At 39.6% G+C, this 21,938-nt stretch overlaps 6 protein-coding genes across 6 annotated transcripts; 4 read left to right on the top strand and 2 right to left on the bottom strand. All coding sequences in view use genetic code 12, as the record gives it.

Moving 5' to 3' along the window:
• Nucleotides 1-3,463: 3,463 nt before the first annotated feature.
• Nucleotides 3,464-4,774, top strand: FAD3 (Fad3p; the record flags this gene model as incomplete). Its single annotated transcript, XM_064918819.1, has 1 exon — nt 3,464-4,774. The coding sequence occupies one exon, from the start codon at nt 3,464-3,466 to the stop codon at nt 4,772-4,774; it is 1,311 nt and encodes a 436-aa protein (XP_064773607.1).
• A 1,753-nt stretch (nt 4,775-6,527) lies between these two features.
• On the top strand, nt 6,528-9,044 carry RJT20DRAFT_47884 (uncharacterized protein). The gene has a single exon (XM_064920306.1). It carries the CDS (start codon nt 6,581-6,583, stop codon nt 8,897-8,899), a length of 2,319 nt encoding a protein of 772 aa, XP_064773608.1. The 5' UTR covers nt 6,528-6,580; the 3' UTR covers nt 8,900-9,044.
• A 239-nt stretch (nt 9,045-9,283) lies between these two features.
• RPL14 (60S ribosomal protein eL14) lies at nt 9,284-10,169 on the bottom strand (the record flags this gene model as incomplete). Its single annotated transcript, XM_064921644.1, has 2 exons — nt 9,284-9,568; nt 10,053-10,169. The coding sequence occupies 2 exons, from the start codon at nt 10,167-10,169 to the stop codon at nt 9,284-9,286; spliced, it is 402 nt and encodes a 133-aa protein (XP_064773609.1).
• A 1,669-nt stretch (nt 10,170-11,838) lies between these two features.
• RJT20DRAFT_128787 (cysteine--tRNA ligase) lies at nt 11,839-14,566 on the top strand. The gene has a single exon (XM_064917348.1). It carries the CDS (start codon nt 12,049-12,051, stop codon nt 14,383-14,385), a length of 2,337 nt encoding a protein of 778 aa, XP_064773610.1. The 5' UTR covers nt 11,839-12,048; the 3' UTR covers nt 14,386-14,566.
• Nucleotides 14,567-15,877: 1,311 nt separating this feature from the next.
• On the top strand, nt 15,878-16,900 carry SPC3 (signal peptidase complex subunit). The gene has a single exon (XM_064917349.1). The coding sequence runs from the start codon at nt 16,087-16,089 to the stop codon at nt 16,699-16,701; it is 615 nt and encodes a 204-aa protein (XP_064773611.1). The 5' UTR covers nt 15,878-16,086; the 3' UTR covers nt 16,702-16,900.
• Nucleotides 16,901-20,734, bottom strand: RJT20DRAFT_128790 (uncharacterized protein). Its single transcript, XM_064917350.1, has one exon. It carries the CDS (start codon nt 20,547-20,549, stop codon nt 17,001-17,003), a length of 3,549 nt encoding a protein of 1,182 aa, XP_064773612.1. The 5' UTR covers nt 20,550-20,734; the 3' UTR covers nt 16,901-17,000.
• Between the last annotated feature and the right edge of the window lie 1,204 nt (nt 20,735-21,938).

Here is a 21,938-nt window from a genome sequence, read left to right on the forward strand (position 1 = left end):
TACTACATTACTTCTTTGGTACATTTCACTGACTAACTTCTGAAGATTCAATCTAAAAAGCCCTCCTTTCCTCCCAGTTAGGCAGAGAAAAGTTTTCTTCCCCATCCAGTTAGCATGCTTATGAGAATTAAACCTACCTACCCTTTCATGCTCGTGATGCATGGACATTCTCACCTAGGATCGTCGTTCTACAATACAAGGACTGTTTACTATTCTTCATCTTTGTTGCTGGTTTAAAAATTACGCAAAGAAGTAATAAAGAAATTTTGATCTTGGTTCCATTATTCGTTTAATACAATATTTTAGCATCGAGCATTTCATTTCATCATTGTTTGCAGCTCTTGAATCACCGTGGTTCATAATGGGGAATAGAAGAACGAGTTCAGTATTTTTCAGAGGAACAATGAAGTAACGAAGACCGACCTCGCTAATGTTGGGTTACTGATTTGATTGCTGCAAAGGTGAACGTGTTCTCCAGTGAATTTTTCTTGAGAAACTTCATAACCTTTCCATCTCTCTACTGTGGTTTTAGTTGACGGAAGGGGTGGCTTCTGCGCAAGGTCAATCTTGGTGAATCTTTGAGTAAGGCGACAACGGAAACATGAAACTAACGAGCTGCCCGGATTGGGCTGTCAGAGGCTACCCCAATTTTACTAAAAACTCAGAAAAGGCTTTCAAAGAGTCTTTGATAGCCTCCAATTATAGTAAAAACGTTTATTTTCTCTAAAGGGTTGAAGTTCATTGTTACGGTAACCATTTGATACCTTTTTGGTTCGCAGGAGCGGGCTTATACATGATATCGATTGCAACTATTCACCACTACATTTTACGAAATCAGGCGTTTTAATACAATTCCATAATAAAAGTATGCGTGAGTGGTAATATGACTCCTTATTGGGAAATGAGGAGGGTGAGTTGAAGTTAGACTTGATATAGGTCATCATGAGATTAAATCAATAAAATGTAAATCGAAGCGACCAATCGCCTCAAGTATGGAACAATTCTACTGGATAATATATCTTCCTTAGCCACGGAAACATTACGAGAGAACCTCAGAGGAAGGAGGACACAATTGGTGCAATTGTGGCACTAGTAGGTTGTTGAACAAGTTTAGTCATTCACACTGAAGACATACTACAGTTCAATGGAAAATTTCGAGGAGTTTGTTCGTTCTGTAGTGAAGGATAGTTTTACCGACTCATGGAATACTTGGAGGGGGGAATAGGTAGCTTGTATTGCCGAGCATGTTTCAAAGCGAGCCGAAAGGAATTCGTCATACAGTTGGTGTCAAGGAAATGGTTTGAATGCTATGGTTCAAGTTCATTGAATTATGCTGAATGCTGAACTTCATGCAGAGTTGTTGTTCGAGTTGAAGATGTTACGGGAATACAAAGCTACGGATATCTTGGAGCTTACTTGCCTGGGTGCCACGACTCCTCCTATCACTGGGAGACAGCTCCCAAGTTATCAGGAATGGGCTTTTGCTGAGAACAGAATTGCCGGGAACTTTGCTCCCAGTAGAAGGTCATTCAGAATGAAACAGAAGACGAAAGACGAAGTCCCAATACTACAAATTTTCAGAGCTCAACAATTTCTTCTTGCCACAGTCCTTACTTCAACAGAGAGCAATGTATATCAGACTGTTAGCATTGCACAACGTGCGGTTTCCTAGAATAGAAAAAGCATTAAAGGCTATTTCTTAAAAGCTGGCTATTTCTTAAAACCTTAGAATACTCATGGACCATATGGAAGTTATGAATGTTACCAAGCGTTACTTATAGAGGAGCGACAATAATTGTCGCTATACTTTGTTCAGGGTTCAAAGTATGGAATAACTTCAACGGTCAAGAATTTTTTAGATATACAAGATGCCACCTGTATAGGTGACCTATGAAGGTTACCATTATCCTTCCAATGGAATGGCACATTCCTGGTAAATATTACTAAAATTAGAATAAAAGACCCTCCTCTTTAAGAGCATGATTTCCCTCACTAAATTTGAGCCTAAGTCCACATAACATACACATAACATAGTTGCCAAAACATCCCATGTAAACTTTATGCCATTTTGGATCACTTCCATAAGAAAATAACATTTTTGGAGCATGCGACTTTCATCTGAAATTTAATCTGATTTTGGATATTGCAGCCTTCTCAAATCTAATTGGCATCTGAAGATGTGCAGTATTTGAACTGAAAGTATGGGGAAGGTGGATGGAGGATCGTTGGGGTGAAATTTAGTCGTATTCAGTAGTATTCAGTGGGCTAACGTAATGGATAAGAGGGAACTTAGTTGTAGATCTCATTTAAAGTGGTGGTTACATATGTTACTCCCAGGAGGTTGTAAATGTGAAGCGAAGGAAGGTTACCACATGGAACATTTGGGGCCACAGTATTTATCCCAATCGGGAATACTGATTAGACTCTCCCGCTACACTTGTTAAGGTTTTTTTTTTTTGGACAACAGCAGAGCAAAGGAGGACCAAGAAATGCCAGAAAATGGAAGAAACGTGTTGTGGTCGGTTCCACAGCCTACGGAATCCCTATCCCACAATCAGTGAAAACGACGAAATTCCCACATAAATTCATCAATTCCCATCTGTGACATTATTGATCCCGGGATTTGAATATGAGCGCATCAACACAACAACTTCCCGGACTGCACACTGGAGTAGTAATCGCTTCGTGCGGCTTTATCAGCCAGTAAAGAGAGAGCCAATGAAAATGACACATAGTTATCACATCAGGATTCATGGCGCCACAGGAATATCGTTTGAGAGGGCTCTGATTGACCTGGGCATCGCCATATGGGTTTGTGGGCTTATTCTATGGTATCTATAGAGGAACGACGCGTTTTGCAGCCCAAAAGCATTCCAGTTGGTGGAGCATAGTACAGTGAACCAATTTCATTCCATGAAATTTTAACCGCGCTGCGAAATGAAACGGTCTCCCCGACCCAGTGCTCACTAACTGACAGTGAGATCTGTGAGGCTATACACGTCTCTCAGGGCTTCTCTCCCAGTTACAAACTTTTAAACTTTTTCCCCAGCTTGAACTCCACAATCAAAACAAAGAAAGACTGCAAAATTATACATATACATATATCTACCACCTCGCTCCCACCACTTCTCTTCTTTCCATCCACACCCATCGCCCTCCCTTTTCTCTCACTGCCTCAATAAACTTATGCTTTCGTTCCTTGCACCTTGTACATCGCACATCGCACATTGCACCTCGCTGCACCTCACACACAGCTGTGATTTCTTTTTCAAAATAACTGCGAAAAACTCGAGACGAAAAAAGCGATGAACCCACAACGTTTTTTTTTCGGGGACAGATTCGGCGGTGGGCTATAATTTTTCAGATTAGTTTAAATAGTGGAAACTTTTTATTTCTGGAGATTATTGGTACTCTGGCTAGCAAAAACCGTGTTCCAAGCAACTCGGAAGCAAATTCAACCATCATGTCTGTCGTTCAAGCTACCGGTGCAAGCACCGCTTCGTCCAGTTCCTCTGCGGAGCCTACTATCACCAAGTCCGGTAACATCTCTACGTTATCGCACCAAGATGGCCCAAGATCCAACTTAACCACCATTGACACCCTTGGAAACGAATTCAAGGTGCCAGATTACAGCATTAAGGAGATCTTGTCTGCCATTCCAAAGCACTGTTACGACAGATCCTTGGTCAGATCCATGGGCTATGTTGTCCGTGACATTTCCGCCATGGTGGCCATTGGCTACGTTGGCCAAAAGGCTATCCCAATGGTTGACATTGCAGGTCAAGAGTCTTTATCCAACATTTTAAGAGGAACCTTGTGGATGGTCTACTCCTACACTCTTGGTTTGTTCGGTTTTGGTTTATGGATTTTGGCCCATGAATGTGGCCACGGTGCTTTCTCCGATTACCAAAACCTTAATGATGTTATTGGATGGGTGATTCACTCCTACTTGATGGTTCCTTACTTCTCTTGGAAGTACTCCCACTCTAAGCACCACAAGGCTACCGGACACTTGACCAAGGACATGGTTTTCATTCCTTACACCAAGGAAGACTTCGTTAAGAAGAAAGGTGTTGAGAATGTTTCTGACATCATGGAGGACTCCCCAATCTGGTCTTTAGGAGTATTGATTTTCCAACAATTAGGTGGTTTACAGTTATACTTGGCTACCAACGCTACTGGTCAACCATACAAGGGTTATTCCAAGTTTGGTAAGTCCCATTACGCTCCTTCATCTCCTGTTTTTGACCCACACCAATACTGGTACATTATCTTGTCTGACATTGGTATCATTACTACTTTGATTGTTGTCTACCAATGGTACAAGGTTTTCGGTGGTTTCAACATGTTTGTTAACTGGTTTATGCCATGGTGTTGGGTTAACCACTGGTTGGTGTTCGTCACTTTCTTGCAACACACTGACCCAACCATGCCTCACTACCGTGCTTCTGAGTGGACTTTTGCCCGTGGTGCAGCTGCTACTATCGACCGTAACTTCGGTTTTGTTGGTCAGCACATTTTCCATGACATTATTGAGACCCATGTCTTGCACCACTATGTTTCCAGAATTCCATTCTACAACGCCCGTGAGGCCACTGATGCCATCAGAAAGGTCATGGGAGAGCACTACAGATACGAGGGAGAGAACATGTGGCTTTCTTTGTGGAAGTGTGTTAGAATGTGTCAATTCGTTGACGACGACAAGGATGATGCCAAGGGAGTGTTGATGTTCAGAAATGTTAACAAGGCTGGTCCAGTTAAGCCAAGAGATTAGACATTATATTAGATAAATCTGGTGAGCGATGTGGGTATAACAGCCTTCATCTAACGTGAACCAGACTATAGCATGAGTTGATATTTTATTGGTGTTCTTATAATTAAGATTGAGTTTTGCATTTCAATTCTTTGTACGAGATGGTGCGCTGATAACATGTGATAACATGCTTGGGTCATGTCTATTTGGAAGGCATGGTCTGCGTACTATAATAGTTGAAGATAGTTATGAGTTGCAAGGTTGTATATGATACAATGTTGTAATTGTTATAGTTATGAGATATAAATAGCTATACATAGTTCTAGATAATTATGAGTTGTATTGTTGCAATTATAGATGTAGCTGCAAAAAAAGGTGGGGTCAATGGAACGGCTTAGCATTATTTTGTTTATGGCATCTATGCGAACATCCGTTCTATTGTACGGGTTGAACTGTTCGAATTTGGTTTTGAGAGGCCCTATAATACCTAATGAGTTGCTACACTAAGGCTGACCTACGCTTTAATGGAGTATAAAACCTCTTTGTGATATGTCTTGAACAGATATAAAGGTTAATAATAAACTATGATATATTATTATTTTATGTATGTAGCACCTATATGCATTGTGCGCAAATGGATTGTCGCTTATCACATATTATAGTCTTGTGAGAGTTAATAGAAGTGGATAATAGATTCATAATATTTGGCTTAGGTCAATTAAAGTTATTGATTAAGTTGTAGTGTGGTCGGGCTAGCTGGCGATGAGTTTCGTTAGAGTTAATTAAGAGAAAAATGTTATAGATTTCATCGACAGTATGGGAACATGTATATATGAATAGTGTCAATAGCTTGGAACGATTATTGTTCTTTAATTACCATAAATTTTCATTTATCCTCATGTTGGATATATAGTTGCCAAATGCTGGTTTCTTCAATAAAGTATATATATAATATATATGATTTGGTTGTGCTTATCGAATGATGGACCTAATATTTCTACATTGAATTTGGCTATTCTCCACCACAACTATGTCAGTGGGGCAATAATGGCCCTCCAAGAAAAGGAGTGATGGGAAATTCGTAGCAATTCGAGCTTCCGGCCTAATTATTTACCTTGGTATACACATAAGCTACCAATCTTTTGGAATCGTTGCTGTTTTTGGAAAGGCTATTCTTCAAAAAAGGATAAACCTAGATAGCTGCAAAAAGCTGCAAAATCCATCTACGCATTTATGCGCATTCTATTGATTCTCGTCAAGTTGAAGGTTGTCTTCATGGTTTAAAGTATGATCTGTTTGGCACTAAATAGTTATAAATAGGGAGCTTCCATCCAGAGCTGTCTAATTTTAACATTTCTCGTCTATTCGCTCGTGTATTTACACTTACAAGTTCTTCCATAATTTTAATACTATTTCACCTTTTATTTACAATAAAGACTTTTCTACCCTCAAAGAATTTAATCACCACCATGTCAGCTTCATATACCATATATATATACCTCATACCTTTAACAAACCACCATAATATATATTAAAAACAACCCATTCATTTCTGAACATCACCTCTTACCCATTTTCCACCTCTACCACCACTTCCACCACTCCCACCTCTACCACGTCTTCCACAATTATACCTCCTCCACCAACTCGAATACACCACCTCCACCGCGCTACCAATTAAAATCATACAACCAACTGCTGCGCTACCAATCCAACTGAAAAAAAATTGATCTGAAAAATTACCCGCTGAAATATCATTAAATGATTGAATGATGATGAAAACCACTTAGTTAACGGCTGTTGTTGATACAAAATCTCCTCTCTAACATGACTACGTTACTCAGTGGGGTGTTTGGAACAGCCAGGGCTGTTTTGAGACCCAGAGCTCCCAGACTCGCTGCGTTGACTGCGGTGTCATCGAGAACATTCCACTTGTCAAGAGTGTCGATGAACACTGCTGCTGCTCCAAAGCAGCCAGAGACTTATGAGGAGGAAAAGGTAATTATCGACGAAATTAACAAGGGATTGAGCGAGACCGACTTGCAGACTTCTCAAAGAATGAGAAATATCGGTATTTCGGCTCACATTGACTCTGGTAAGACTACTTTCACGGAAAGAGTGTTGTTCTACACTGGTAGAATTAAAGCTATTCATGAAGTCAGAGGCCGTGACGCTGTCGGAGCTAAGATGGACCATATGGATTTGGAAAGAGAAAAGGGTATTACTATTCAATCTGCTGCTACTTACTGTTCTTGGGACAAAGACAACCAAAGTTATCACTTCAACTTGATTGATACTCCAGGTCATATCGATTTCACCATTGAAGTCGAAAGAGCATTGAGAGTCTTGGATGGTGCTGTTTTGGTCGTTTGTGCTGTTTCTGGGGTTCAATCTCAAACCGTTACTGTTGACCGTCAAATGCGTAGATACAATGTTCCTAGAGTTACTTTCATCAACAAGATGGACCGTATGGGTGCCGATCCATTCAGAGCCATCGAACAAGTCAACTTGAAGTTGAAGACCCCAGCTGCTGCTATTCAGGTCCCTATCGGAGCCGAAGCAGACTTGAAGGGTGTTGTTAATATCATTGACCGTGTCGCCTTATACAACGAAGGTGACCAAGGTGAAATCATTAGAGCTGACACTAACATCCCAGAAGAATTAAAGGACTTGGTCGAGGAAAAGAGAGCTTTGTTGATTGAAACTTTGGCTGATGTAGACGACGAAATGGCTGACATTTACTTGGAAGGTGAAGAACCAACTGTTGAACAAATCAAGGGAGCTATCAGAAGAGCTACTATCGCTAGAAAGTTCACTCCTGTTTTGATGGGTTCTGCCTTAGCCAACAAGGGTATCCAGCCTGTTTTGGATGCCGTTGTCGACTACTTGCCACAACCAAATGAAATCTTAAACACCGGTTTGGAAATCACCAACACCGGTGAAGAAAAGCCAGTCAACTTGATTCCATCAAGCACTGCTCCATTCGTTGGTTTAGCTTTCAAGTTGGAAGAGGGCCAATACGGTCAGTTGACTTATATCAGAGTCTACCAAGGTAAGTTGAAGAAGGGTTCATACATGACTCACATTAAGACTGGTAAGAAAGTCAAGGTTGCCAGATTAGTCAGAATGCATTCCAACGATATGGAAGATGTCAGTGAAGTTGGTGCTGGTGAAATCTGTGCCACTTTCGGTATCGACTGTGCTTCTGGTGATACTTTCATTGGTCAAAACTCCGATAAGCAGATTGCCATGAGTTCGATGTTTGTTCCAGAAGCCGTTATTTCGTTGTCTATTGCTCCAAAGACCAAGGACAACGGTGCTTTCTCTAAAGCCATGAATAGATTCCAAAAGGAAGATCCAACTTTCCGTGTCAAGTTCGACCCTGAATCCAAGGAAACCATTATCTCAGGTATGGGAGAATTGCATTTAGAGATTTACGTTGAGAGAATCAAGCGTGAATATGGTGTCGAGTGTATCACTGGTAAACCACAAGTTTCTTACAGAGAGTCCATCCTTTCTTCAACCACCTTCGATTATACCCACAAGAAACAATCTGGTGGTTCCGGTCAATATGGTAGAGTTATGGGTGAGTTCTCTCCTATCGAAGGCGAGAACAAGTTCACCGAACACATTGTTGGAGGTAAGATTCCAGAGAAATTCTTGTTCGCTTGTTCTAAGGGATTCGAAGACTGCTTAGAAAAGGGTCCATTGATTGGCCACAAGGTCTTGGGTGTTCACATGCACATTAACGATGGTCAAACCCATATTGTCGATTCTTCTGAATTGTCGTTCAGAACAGCAACTCATGGTGCTTTCAAGCAAGCTTTCTTGGAGGCTCAACCGGTGATTTTGGAACCTATCATGTCCGTGGAAATCAGTGCTCCAAACGAGTTCCAGGGTCCAGTTGTTGGTTTAGTCAACAAGTTGGGAGGTATGATTTTAGAGACTGTCAACGGACAAGAAGAGTTCACTGTCACTGCTGAGTGTTCTTTGAACTCGATGTTCGGATTCTCCACTTCTTTAAGAGCTTGTACTCAAGGTAAGGGTGAATTCTCATTGGAGTTCTGTAAATACGCTCAAACTTCTCCTCAATTGCAGAGAGAGTTGATTGCCGAGTACGAGAAGGCATTAGCTGCCAAGAAGTAAGAAGGACTACGCTGCCATGGAGAGATATTCTACACTAAAAGCGGAAAATAGAAAAATTATAGAATAAAAAATCTTGTTTATAGTACTTTCTTGTATATATATATAATCTATTCTGTATAATGAAGAATAAACTGAATATTAACTATGTTAACCGAAGTAGGACGATAAGCCCCAATCACTTTACTATCAGTCTTAAACCTACAACAACCTCTTGTCTTATAAATAGTATGGGATGTGATATTTTTGCTCTTTTTTATACAATATTATGAGAACGTAAACATTAAAAAAACCTAACTATGATACCCTCAAACTAATTAAAACTAAGAATACACACATATAAGTAAATATGGAAATTTTGATCAAAAATTAGTGATTTTTCAACGTTTAAGCCTTAGCGACAGCCTTCTTGACAGCAAATCTTCTTTGCTTCTTCAAGACCAAGACTTGGAATCTTTCGAAGTCAGATAATTGAGCTCTTCTCTCTCTGGAAGCTAACTTCTTAGCCCATGCGGTAGCAGCCCACTTACCATCGATGTCAGCAGCAGCCCACTTCTTGGTGACGGTGGCAGTTCTGGCACCTCTTGGCAAGTTTGGTAAGACAATTGGGGTCAAGACAATCTTAGCTAAAGCAATAGCTTGTCTTTGGAACTTTGGACCATCAACCAAAACCTAGAAATATTGTTAGTATATGACATCACGATAAGTTAGTTATTAAGGAATAGAATATAATCAGATATGAGATTGAATCTTCATAGGAAATACCTGTTTTGATAGTACATTGGATAAATTGACGAGATTTTGCAATTAGTGGAGTTTTGTGAATGGATATGGTTATCTTGTCGGATTTTGGCTATTTCAAGCATTAGTTTTATTATTTGATATTACGACTACTTCATGTTGACTTTCTCTCTTTCTTTCTCTCTCTCTTCGTTCTTTAATCTATCCTCTTACGGGAAAACCACTTGGATAGAGAACAGTATTGAAAAATTGGAATCTTAACATAATTTGCATGAAATGAATGGGATGATGGAATTTGACGGTTCTACAAGTTTTCTTCCTTTTCTTTGTCATTACAGGGATGGTATTTCTCCAGGACGATTCCATTTCTATCTTCGTTATTGCTATTCCTTTTCTCGGTTCCACCGATACATACTCTCTTTTGGTCGATGATTTCAACAATGGTAGCCAAGTCCTTGTTGTCAACCAAAACAACACGGCCCAATTCGACGAATCTCCAGTTGGCAGCTTTAACAGTAGAGTATGAAGACATCTTTAATGTGGTATATAACGTTATTGAACTGACTTTAACAAAGGAATGGAAGATATATCGAATCTCTACATTTGTATGGTTGAAATTTTTCTCAGGAACAACTTTGTTAGTGAACGGTAAATGGGTGCGACGGCCTGCATGGAGACCGGTGTCTCATAGTTAACGTCGCATGTTTTGGGAAGCGTGAAAATTTTTAGGTGAGAGATGGAGGGAGTGTGTGGGAGGCAGAGGAAGATGAGGGTTTTCAGGTGATTTTTGGGGGAGGAGTGAGGGCTGGAGCCCTAGTGGGGGAGTGGGAGAGTGGTAAGTGGGAACAAGTTGGAGTGGGAGACAGTGAAAGAGACAGTGAAAGAGATAGTACAAGAGATACCGCACTGGAAAGAAGCTTTAGACGTTAAAGAGTGCTAGTGTTAGTGTTGTATGTTAGTGTGTTAGTGCTTGTCTTTGTTAATGTTTGTTACTAGTGTTTGTTACTAGTGTTGTATGGCTGTTATATAGAAGTGTTAGCTGTTATGTAAGGAAATTAGTCTTTAGTGTAGCGTGGAGAGTGTTTGCTGTAGAGTATTATGTAGAGTGCTAGTATAGTATAGTAGTGTAGAGTTGTGTAGAGTATTAGTTTAGCACAGAAGTATATGACTGCTGGTTTAGACTGCTAGGGTAGAGTGCTCAGTATTCCTATAGAGTATCACTGTACATTATACATTATACTCTGTTGTTGTACTCTCCGTATATTATACTGTGTATATTGCATTGCTCACTATATGACAACTGTTTTCTATGTAGTTAAACAGTGATACCACAGAGAGAGTGAGAGCGTGATTCCATTGAGAGACTCGTGAGCGTCGCTTCTTACTGTATCTGTCATATTGGAACACATTGGAACATGTTGGAACATATTACGTGACACAGTTTTAGTTTGCGCTTGTATATGAGCATGAGAATGAAATCCTGATTATAAGAGTAGTACGCATATTATCCATTTTATTTACATTAATATTAGACGGTACTTTCTCTTCTCTTCTTTTCTCATCTCTTCTCTTCTTGAAAACTCGGTATATTTTTCACAATTGGATATTTGTGGATATTGGATATTGCAATGGAGTACTCTAACATTCTGACATTTATTTGTTAGGATTAGAACCCATTCCAGTACTGATATTGGTATATTGGTTGTACTGTAGTAACTTCTACAATTTATTTGTTTGTGTGTTGCTACAGCTCACCATGAATTCCACTCTTCATTGTGTTTTCTTCCCGTGTTTTCTTCCCTAGTCTTCTGCTAGTGCCCACTATTTTTCTCCCCCAAGACAAGTATGTATACTCCAACCCGTCTGTTGAAATATTTGAAATATCTTACATGATGACCCATAATTTGCGTTCTAGAGTGGTCTCTCTGAAACACGCCTAGTTTCATTAAGGAGGGGCCACAGCATGCGACCAACCTTTCGTCTGATGTTAATTACTCCCAATTGGTTCCATTTGCTGATTTGCTTGAGATTTACTCTCACAGTTAGTCTTCTTAGGCATTTAAGCATTTGGTGATCTACTGGACTCAACACTTCTTTCCCTTTCAGTCACAAATACTAACTAAAAACAATAGAAATAGTAACCTAGTTCCATAGAATACCTAATAAACACCATAAATCCCGATTTTTCACCCTGTAAACTCCCCCATTGTAGCCCTTCATCGATCTCTCGTCATCACCTTTAACATCAACATCCTTCAAACCCTCTCGTAAACCATCACACGTGACTATCTCAAATTTGATCCACCGTTAACCAAAACAGTCTTTTCTGACTCATGTTGATGATACAAATGTATGTTCTTCCTTAGTGATCTCTAGTAAAAGACTTCGCCATTGGTCCCCGACGGTCGTTTATGAATTTGCATCGTTTTCTCGCCAGAAGATTTTACGCAATGTCCACCGTTCCAGCCGTCAAGAAGACGCCAGTGTCTCAACCAGAATGGTTCAAACCACAAGCTACTGGTGCTGCCAAACCAGGGTTGAAAATCTACAACTCGTTGACTCGTTCCAAAAATGAGTTTGTACCAATTAAACCAGGCCATATTACATGGTATTGCTGTGGTCCTACCGTCTACGATCATTCCCATATGGGACATGCTAGAAACTACGTTTCTACCGACATTTGTAGAAGAATCTTACAAGATTACTTTGGTTACAACATTAAATTCATTCAGAATGTCACCGATATCGATGATAAAATCATCATTGCTGCTCGTCAACAATACTTGTTTGAACAGAAATTGTCATCGGTATACACTTCAGTAACTCCAGAGTTGGTTTCTAAGGCAAAGGAATACTTGGCCGCATACTTGTCCAAGAACTTGCCAGAATTCACGGGAAGTAACGTCAAAGATGACTTTATCCCATGGACTCAGTCTCTTAACAACATTCAAGAAATCGCTAAAGAAAAGCCAAAATTCCCAATGTACTTGAAGGCCGCTAAGACTGCTCATGAAGCTATCTATTCAAGCAGTTCTCAAGCTTCCATTGATGACTTTTTAGCCCAAATCAGAGAAGTGGCAGTTCCACAATTAGACAATGAGTTTGGATCTACGGTCACTGACCCATCCATTTTTAGGAAATTGCCTTCCTTCTGGGAAAACAAATTTAACGAAGATATGGGTAAATTGAATGTTTTACCTTCCACTATTACAACCAGAGTTTCTGAGTTCATTCCAGACATTATCGAATTTGTTGATAAAATTATCTCCAATGGGTTTGCTTATGCTACCAAGGACGGATCGGTGTACTTTGACACGGTTAAGTTTGAAAATGATCCAAAACATGACTACGCGAAGTTGCAACCATGGAACAAAGGTGATTTGTCCTTGATTAATGATGGTGAAGGTTCCTTGACCACAGGACAAGACACCAAGAAGAACCAAGCTGACTTTGCATTGTGGAAGGCTTCCAAGCCAGGTGAGCCATCATGGCCATCCAAATGGGGTGAAGGTAGACCGGGTTGGCACATTGAATGTTCCGTTATGGCATCAGACATAACTGGACAAACAATGGACATCCATTCCGGTGGTATTGACTTGTGTTTCCCACATCATGATAATGAATTAGCCCAGTCTGAAGCCTTTTTTGACAACAAGCAATGGGTCAACTACTTCATGCACAATGGTCACTTGCACATCCAGGGACAAAAGATGTCAAAGTCCTTGAAGAACTTCATTACTATTGAAGAAGCATTGAAGGATTTCAGCAGTAGACAATTAAGATTAGTGTTTGCATTAAGTTCGTGGGATAAGCCTCTCGATTTCAAGGATTCTTTGATTAGTGAAGTGAAATCTGTGGAGTCTACATTTTCAAAGTTTTTCACTAATGTTCGTGCTTTGAACAACGACTACAAGCATAAACTCAGCGATGGAATTATTGTTTCTAAGAAATTGGGCAAGCATGAGAAGCAATTATACGATGATTTAGCATCTGCACAAGAAGAGGTGGATATTGCATTCAATGATAATTTATCAAGTGGTCAAGCGTTGAGAGCTATCCAAGACTTAATCAGTAAGGCTAATAACTATATTCAAGTAACATCATCTGGGGAATCTGAGTTGAGAATTGAAGTATTATTACTGATTACTAACTGGACCGTCAAAATTTTGGACATATTAGGTTTCGAAGCTAGAAGCGATAGATTGGGATGGGCTGATTCCAATGGTGAGGGTAATGAAGCTTCAGGTTCAACTGAAGACATTGCGCTCCCATATGTGAAGGCATTATCTCAATTCCGTGATTCTGTCAGAAATTTGGCCATTGGTAAGGCTGATGTCAGCGAAATTTTGAAGGCTTGTGACACCATCAGAGCGGACTTAATCAACTTGGGTGTTTCCTTAGACGATAGACCAAACGGTGCCGCCTTGGTCAAGTTTTTGAATGAGCTGGAGAAGCAGCAATTGATTGAACAACAGGATGCTAAGATAAAGGCTTTGGAAGAGAAGGAGAGAAAGAAGAAGGAACAGGCTGCCGCTAATGCAAAGAAGGAGGAAGAGAGAATTGCCAAGCTGAAAATCAATCCTGTTGATATGTTCAAGGACACTTCAGTTTACTCAGAGTGGAATGACGCTGGAATTCCAACCAAGGATGCTAAGGGTGAAGAAGTTTCCAAGAGTATGCAGAAGAAGTTGGTAAAGCAACAGGTTCAGCAACAGAAGCTTTATGATGAGTATTTGAAGAGTCAGTGAGGATGCTCAATGCCTTTGATAAAGACCCTATGTACATATTTAGCTGAAAGAATATAGAAGTGAAGGTTTATACCCACGTATTAATATAAATAGTCAATTATTGTCTCAGAGGTCATGCCAATGGCACATAACAATGGAGTCATGTTTTATCTAACTTTGGATGTCATTTAATTCAGCTCTGATCAATTATATTTCAAATAAATTTAAGTATCATTATGCTCATCATCACTTAGTGTTAATTTCTTAAATATGTCATTGCCAAAATAACTTGTCTTATCATTAAAAATAAGCGAGAGACGAATGAGTTGTTGGTAACTATTACTTCACTCAATTCCAGGTCTGCTCCCCCCAGCTCTATTCCAATGTTCAATTACAGGGTGGATTTTCCTATCCTCAAAATTATTCGTTGCTATTAACCTCATTAACTAACATCATTAAGTAACCTCATTAAAAATTTAGGCTGCAAAAAATAATGAATATCTGCGACTTAAAGCAGCACCACTACCTCTATTTCTATTGGAGGTAAGAACACTGTCTACACTACATCACTCTCTTTGTAGCACGAGCATTCCAGAGAAGTACAAAGTATTGTCTTTCAGACCAGCACATAGCCTATTTGAAAGACAATCGGTCAACCATAACAATGAGATCTGCTACTCTCTATAAAACAATAGGACCCCCTCTAGCAAGAGTAAAAACAGCAAAATAAAAATTATCATTTCAGGGAGTAATTCCCCCACCTAAGTGGCTTAAACCACTCTATCGATTCATTGCAACGTTCGAATCTCCTAACATACCACAGACACAACACAATACCACACAACACAATACACAATACAACACAACACAATTCAGAAATGAACCCACACATCATCCCACTCACACATTCCAAACACAGCAACCACCACCCCCAAAAGCAACCACTACCCCTCAAAAGCTCTAACCAGAAGCAACCACAACCCTGAACAGCTGAAAAGCTCATGAAATCTCCTGAAAACCTCCTCAAAAGCCCCCCTCATCTCCCTTAACACCCCCATATGTGCCTAATCGTCTTGCCAGCTCGTCTTGCCAGCTCGTCTTGCTGCTCTTGCCAGTTCATCTCTTAGTAATGTCTTAGTAATGCTTTGGTAATGTCTTGCCGGTTTATATCTTGCCAGTTCATATCTTACCAGTTCATATCTTACCAGTTCATACCTCACCAGCTAACACCTTACTAGCTAACACCTTGCAATGAGCAATGCCATGTCTTGTCGCACCTCTCTCTCTTACGACACTTCTACGCGTTACAACTACACCCGAAAAAATGACACGACTCCCCAACTGCGAAATGCTGCCAGCCAAATGCCAGCCAACTGCCAAATCAAGTGCCACTCACGTGTTTCTTCTCAGTGTTTCCTCTCAGTGCTAATTCTCGGTGAGTGTCTTCTGTGTGAGTATTTCTTCTCAGTGTTCCTCCTTCTCAGTGAGCCTGTTCGTGCGTGAGTCTCTGAGCGTCTAAATTTCATTCTCTTTTAAGGAACGGTTTTCTCTTTGGCTGCTTATTTTTGTTAGCAGTTGAATCTGTGGATTGTGATTGTTTGTAGTTGTGGAGTCGGTGTTCACGAAAGTCTACTAATTACTATTAAATTAATAGCCACCAGGTCCATTGTTCACACCAATTGATAGAATTCCCCACAAAATTCGGTGTTTGTTCCCTACAAAATGTTCAATCTCGTCACTAGAGCCCAGGCGGTAGCCAATCAGGCATTGACGTCGTCTATCATAATATCAGCAGTGATAGTGTTGATCACCCTCGTGCAATTGTATCTGGACAAAGTTTGGGATCTCAACACCACAACAATCTCACATGTCAAACCAACGGCTTCGGTAAAGTACTCGTTCAATTACGGCTCAATCAATAGAAAGCCAAAAGAGAACTCCAAGGTTCAATTCGACTTGGATGCCGATTTGACGCCTTTGTTCAACTGGAACACGAAACAGGTTTTCGTGTACCTCACGGCTGAATACCCAGGTAAGAGCGAAGGTTCGTCTAATAAAGTCACTTATTGGGACAAAATCATCACTTCTAAGGAAGACGCTAAGTTGCATTTGCTGAACCAGAGATCGAAGTACTCCGTGTGGGATGTCGAGAAATCGTTTAGAGGCAGAGAAGCCAATCTCAAGCTCGAATGGAATATCCAACCCTACATCGGGCCATTGATCTTTGGTGAAACCAATTCGACCACTTCGTTTAATTTTGCTGAGATTGAGACTAAGAAGAAGGCAGAACCTAAAGAACCTAAAGAACCAAAGGAACCTAAAGAACCAAAGGAATAATTCTAGAACCATTCAAAATTGCTAAACTTATTCCTACGAATAACTGAACTATGACATCTAAAGACAGCCACTGATTTTACTTATTCTTTCGTATGCTTTGGAAATTGCTACTAGAAGCTTAATGGATATATAGTAATTAAGTTATTATTGTATCCTATGTACATATATATACAAGCTTATAAATGTTTTTGTACAGAAATGCTATTGATTTGTACAGTAAATGCAATTATCCTTTAACGGATATTTTGATTCCCCTAAAAATGAATCAAGGGAGTTTATGACGAAATGCTAGATGGATATTAATCCTGAGAGGATGCAGTAGGTTCCTGTGCTATTATGGACTCAAGTGCACGGATTGTTCTGAAACGTCTATCATTGAAGGTTTCTTTGAAGCGAACGGGCACAATCCTGTTAATCTCGTCTCTGAATTGAATCATACGAGCTCTGGAACTATTGTTGTAAATGAGATATTCCATCAAATCGGGGTACTGATCCATTAATTTAAATGCTTTCTTCTTATCACCATCACAGTATTTGTTAATGGCCCACCATATCTGAGAAGCATTTGTATTCGATATCTTGTTTCTTGACATGATATGTCTCTCAGGAGCAAATACGGTGGGAATGTTTCTCAACACCCCTTCAACAGTGTAATTTCTCTTGGTAATAGCTCGAATGTGACTATCAGTTTCCTCTTTCAATACCAGAAGTGGATCGGTAATGTGGTTGAACTCAGTCTTCAATTGGTTGTAGCTTTGGACATTATAGTATTTATTCAACACATGGTACTTGGAGAAGGTCTCTTCACCGAAAACCTGACACAAGCTCAACACTGTTAACTTGTACAAGTATTGTAATTTTCTCATCACCTTAACTTCTACCCAATTTCCAGAAACAAGATAGCGTTCACAAGTATCAAAGATGATATGCAACATTTCTTCGTCAGTAGTTGGTAATGTTTCTCTGAAAAGTCTATTGTAAAGTACTCCAGAAAGAGGAACTATCCCATGAGCATTTTTGAGTATGTCAGAGTAAGTATCCTTTGGACTTATTCTCATCTTGAGATTAACAAGGTTCCTATATGGCTTCAGAAGTGCCCTGGGAACGACAATATCCTCAGTATCAATGTATGGATACGTCTCCCTAAACCTAGAAAGGAAAAGATGCAAATCCTTCAATCCTGAATCGACAAATCCTTGGGCTTTGTATTTCCTACCCTTGCTTTCATAGATTTTAGCCATCTCAAGGCAAGCAGCTATACTGAAATCAATACCAATTTCTTCTCCAAGTTTGATCTTCACTTGCTTCATTAAGCGCATCATTATTTCAGGATCTTCATCGGCAACGATTATATAGTCAGAAAGCATGCGACACAAATTGATGTAATTCTCATAAAGCACTAATGACAGCACTTTCGGTTCGGTGTCGCCATCAGTCAATGAAAGACCATGCAATTTGAACACGGTCTGTAATAGATTCAAAGAATTTTCGTATCCAGTACCTTGAGCTCGGTCGGTTCTAAGCAGAGCGTAAATAAGATACAAGTAAGTCAGAGAACTGACGTTGATCTTATTCTCTACCATTTCTCTGTATAGTTTCATAATTTCATTTCTTGATTTGTTGTCATCAAGTCTCGAATAATATCTCAAAAATGGAATGTAATGAGATTCTCTCAAAAGGTCAAGCTTTTCCAGCTTTCTTAATATGTCATATGCTTCATGAATGCGGTCCTCAGATATCAAATATTTCAACAACTCAGTGAAGTATCCACCGTTAAGCCCTAGAGTCTTCTCAAGACGAACATCGTTCGCCAAAGCAGCTATAAAGGACATTCTTGAACGAAAATACGTCTTTTTGTCACTGTGAGTTTCACTCTTTCGCCAGAATCTGAAATTTCTCATCTGGGCAGCATAAACACTGGCATCGGCAAAAGGAACATCGGAATATCTATGAGCCTCGTACCCTATTTCATCAGCTCTCTCAAATTGATCCAATCTTGTGTATGATCTCATTAAACTCAAGTGAACTTCGTTTGTGTTCAAGTTTAGCTGCTGTGATATTTTATTGAGTCTTTCAACCTCGCTCAATCCGTAGTTGGTAGATGCCATGTTGATGACTTGGCCTAGAATCTTGTCATTTATTAATTGGATACCTTCTTCTTGTTGCTTCTTAATTGTTGATTCTAGGAAGTCCATTACTTCTTCCAATGAACTGGATTTGACATAGACATTGAAAATTAATTGATACAACAAAGGTAATGTAGACGAATCTCTCTCATTCGAAGGGAGAGCTAGGAATAATCGTATGCACTTTTTTGCTCCATCAAAGTCGTTGTAAAAGAGCCTACTGTTTATCATTGAGGTGAAGATTGCTGTTGATGGCAGAAGCTGTCTTTCAATTAATTGCTTAAAGAGATTATCGACCTCATGTTTGGCACCAACTGAAGCTAAAGCTGCCATGACAATTGAATAATGGACAGTCAAAGGTAAGTCTCCGCGTCCATACATTTCCTCGAATCTCTTTTGAAGACCTTCCCAATCTTTTGAAGCAGCACAAAGTTCTAATAGTACTTCGATCTGGTCATCATTGTGCAATGAGGGAAAATTCCAGTACAATTCTTCAACTTCTGCATGATGATGTAACACGAGAAGGGAGGACATCGCAAACTTCAAGTCTTTGTGGTTAAGGACTGTTCCTGGTGCCAATCCCATCTGTCTACTATGCTTGACTTTATGCTTCCAGTATTTTAAAGCATAATGAGGGTCCTTTTTACAGACCGATGACATTAAAGACGTCAAAAAGTTGTTGAAAGCTTCCTGCTCAAGTTCAAGAGAGTCAAATAGCTGATATAGTTCCGCGATGTGGTCGTCAAACTTCTCTGGAGGAATAGCCATTAGACGTAAAGTCTTCTCATAGATGCAAAATTCTGGACCGATGAAGAGCAAGTTCGAATCACCCAATGCGATTGAGAATTCAACGAAGTATCTTATGAATAGGTATTTCTCGTTACTGTTGAGGGAATAAATCATACCTGTTCTGTTTAGCCTCTCGAGCAATTTACGCTTCTTATTGACTGGTATGCCTTCATCACGCATGTAATGCAATATGTTGACCTTATTGATATGAATTCTTGAGTTTTCATAACGCAACTGGAAAGTGTTTATAAGAAGATCGCTCCAAGAGTCCTTATATAGATTACTAGGATCGAAAAGGATAGTTCTGTAAATATCATAACGTCTAGCGTCGATCAATACTTCAATAAAAGCATCTCTTTTCAGCAAGAGCACTTCTCGTAATCTACGGACCGATTCTTCTATGAACAATTTATCGGGATCAGATTTTGTGAAAATGATGGTCCATATGGTAGCCAAAAGGCTTATAGACTCTTCTTCCTGGAATCCGGCGGCCACATCCAACAAGTTGGAGAAATTTCCATAGATCAGTTCGATTTCAGAGTCAAGAAATGTCGATGTTGTCTTTAAAGCATGAATATAATTCCTTCTGAAGACTTCATCTTCTAGTAAACTTCCCACTTGTGAGTAGGTATTCTGAAGGGTACTAATTCTGAGGTCTTTCCTTGGGTTTGTTGCCACAGTTGATGCTGAACGATGTGAATAAGTCAATGAATTCTGTGAATTCACAGACACTCTTGTGACATTAAAGAATAGTGAACTACATGACTTTTGGGAAACTCCCGGCGATATGTACAGATTTGAATGAATGTGGAGTTCCCTTTTGTCGAGCTCCGTAGTTCTCTGGAGAAGCACTTGTTCTCCAGAACCTGTTGTTCGTTTCGGTAGACGCCGCCTACCTTTAGAGGGAAGAGTTCTTAGTAGAGATCGTAGCATACTTCCAGTGTGTGCTATTTTTCCCACTGAAAACCCGAATTTTTTTCGACAATTACTTCAGTCCGGTAGTTCTCTAGGTTTTCAGCTTGACGCCGGGTGTCTATCAGTATCTAATGGTATAGTTAATGTAGTTGCAACCCATTGCAAATGCCAACTTTCAATCGCCTGATACTGAAAAATATGCATCAAAGGCCATTTACTGCGTGCAGGAGGTTCTATTTGACGTTATTGGCTTATGTATGGGAGGTTAAGTATGGAGGTCTTAACTGTGAGGAACTAAGTATGGGAGATGAGTATGGAGGTCTTAACTATGGGACGTAAGTATGGGTAAATTAACGAAGTCTTAACTGTGGGAGGTAGCATGGGTACTTAACTATGCATGTATTAACTATGAGGAGTTAATTTATGAGGATTAGAGACATTGATAATAGAAATCTTAAGTATGTGGTCTTAACTATGGAAGTGAGAATTAACTATGAGGATTAAGTATGAGGAATTAACTATGGAGGTCTTAACAATGGCAGATCATTATGAGACTATGTGGAAATTAATGATGTCTTAACTATGGGAGATTTAGTATGAGGTTCCCAAAGATGATTATGGAGGTCTTAAGTATGAATAACTGTGAGGTCTGAAGTATTGGAGATTAAGTATATGAATTAATCATGGAGTCTTAACTACGGAGCATAACAATCGAGATGAGGTTTAAGTATGGGCCTTATTTATGGGCCTTAGCTATGGATAGTTGTAATTGGAAAAGAGAATGCCACCTTAAAATGAGTAGAGTTCGTAGACATTTAAGGCTTAAGCTCGTGGTTATAGGCCATGGGATATTTCTCTGTCATCATGTGGAGTTCGTTGTTAGTATATATTATGTACAAGTGTCAAGAAGAAATATCTATACACCTACGCCTACAACCCAGCTGAAGACATGAAATGATGTTTGAAAACTACACTTAAATCATTTATAATTACTGGATTAGACTACGACCACTACATTATAAAAATTCTTCCGTACGATGTTTATTGATCTGGCTTGGCCGATTTCAGTCTTTTCTATATAGAATTATCGAAACTGTGCTGTTTTCAGAGTCATTAAATCAGTATTTTATGTTCGTAATCAGTGAAGCGTATGCTCCTCGTACAGTGTGAATATAAAAAGATCATCATTTAAACAACACATAATTCGACAATTCGTGGTCTTTAAGAAGACACAAGAAGAGTATTCGAAATGAATAAATTAACTAAATTCTTTGTTAGCAAAGCTGTCCAATTGGTTTTTTTTTTTCATTGAAAGAGAGCCGAACATTCGCTTCTCTGTTCCATTGTCTTTTCCATCAACATCTCCATTGATCTAATCAGTTAACGACCTTTCATCAACGCCGCCCC

The sequence above is a fragment of the Scheffersomyces xylosifermentans genome (assembly GCF_036884685.1).
Source record: "Scheffersomyces xylosifermentans strain CBS 12540 chromosome Unknown RJT20scaffold_5, whole genome shotgun sequence".
Classification (NCBI taxonomy): domain Eukaryota; kingdom Fungi; phylum Ascomycota; class Pichiomycetes; order Serinales; family Debaryomycetaceae; genus Scheffersomyces; species Scheffersomyces xylosifermentans.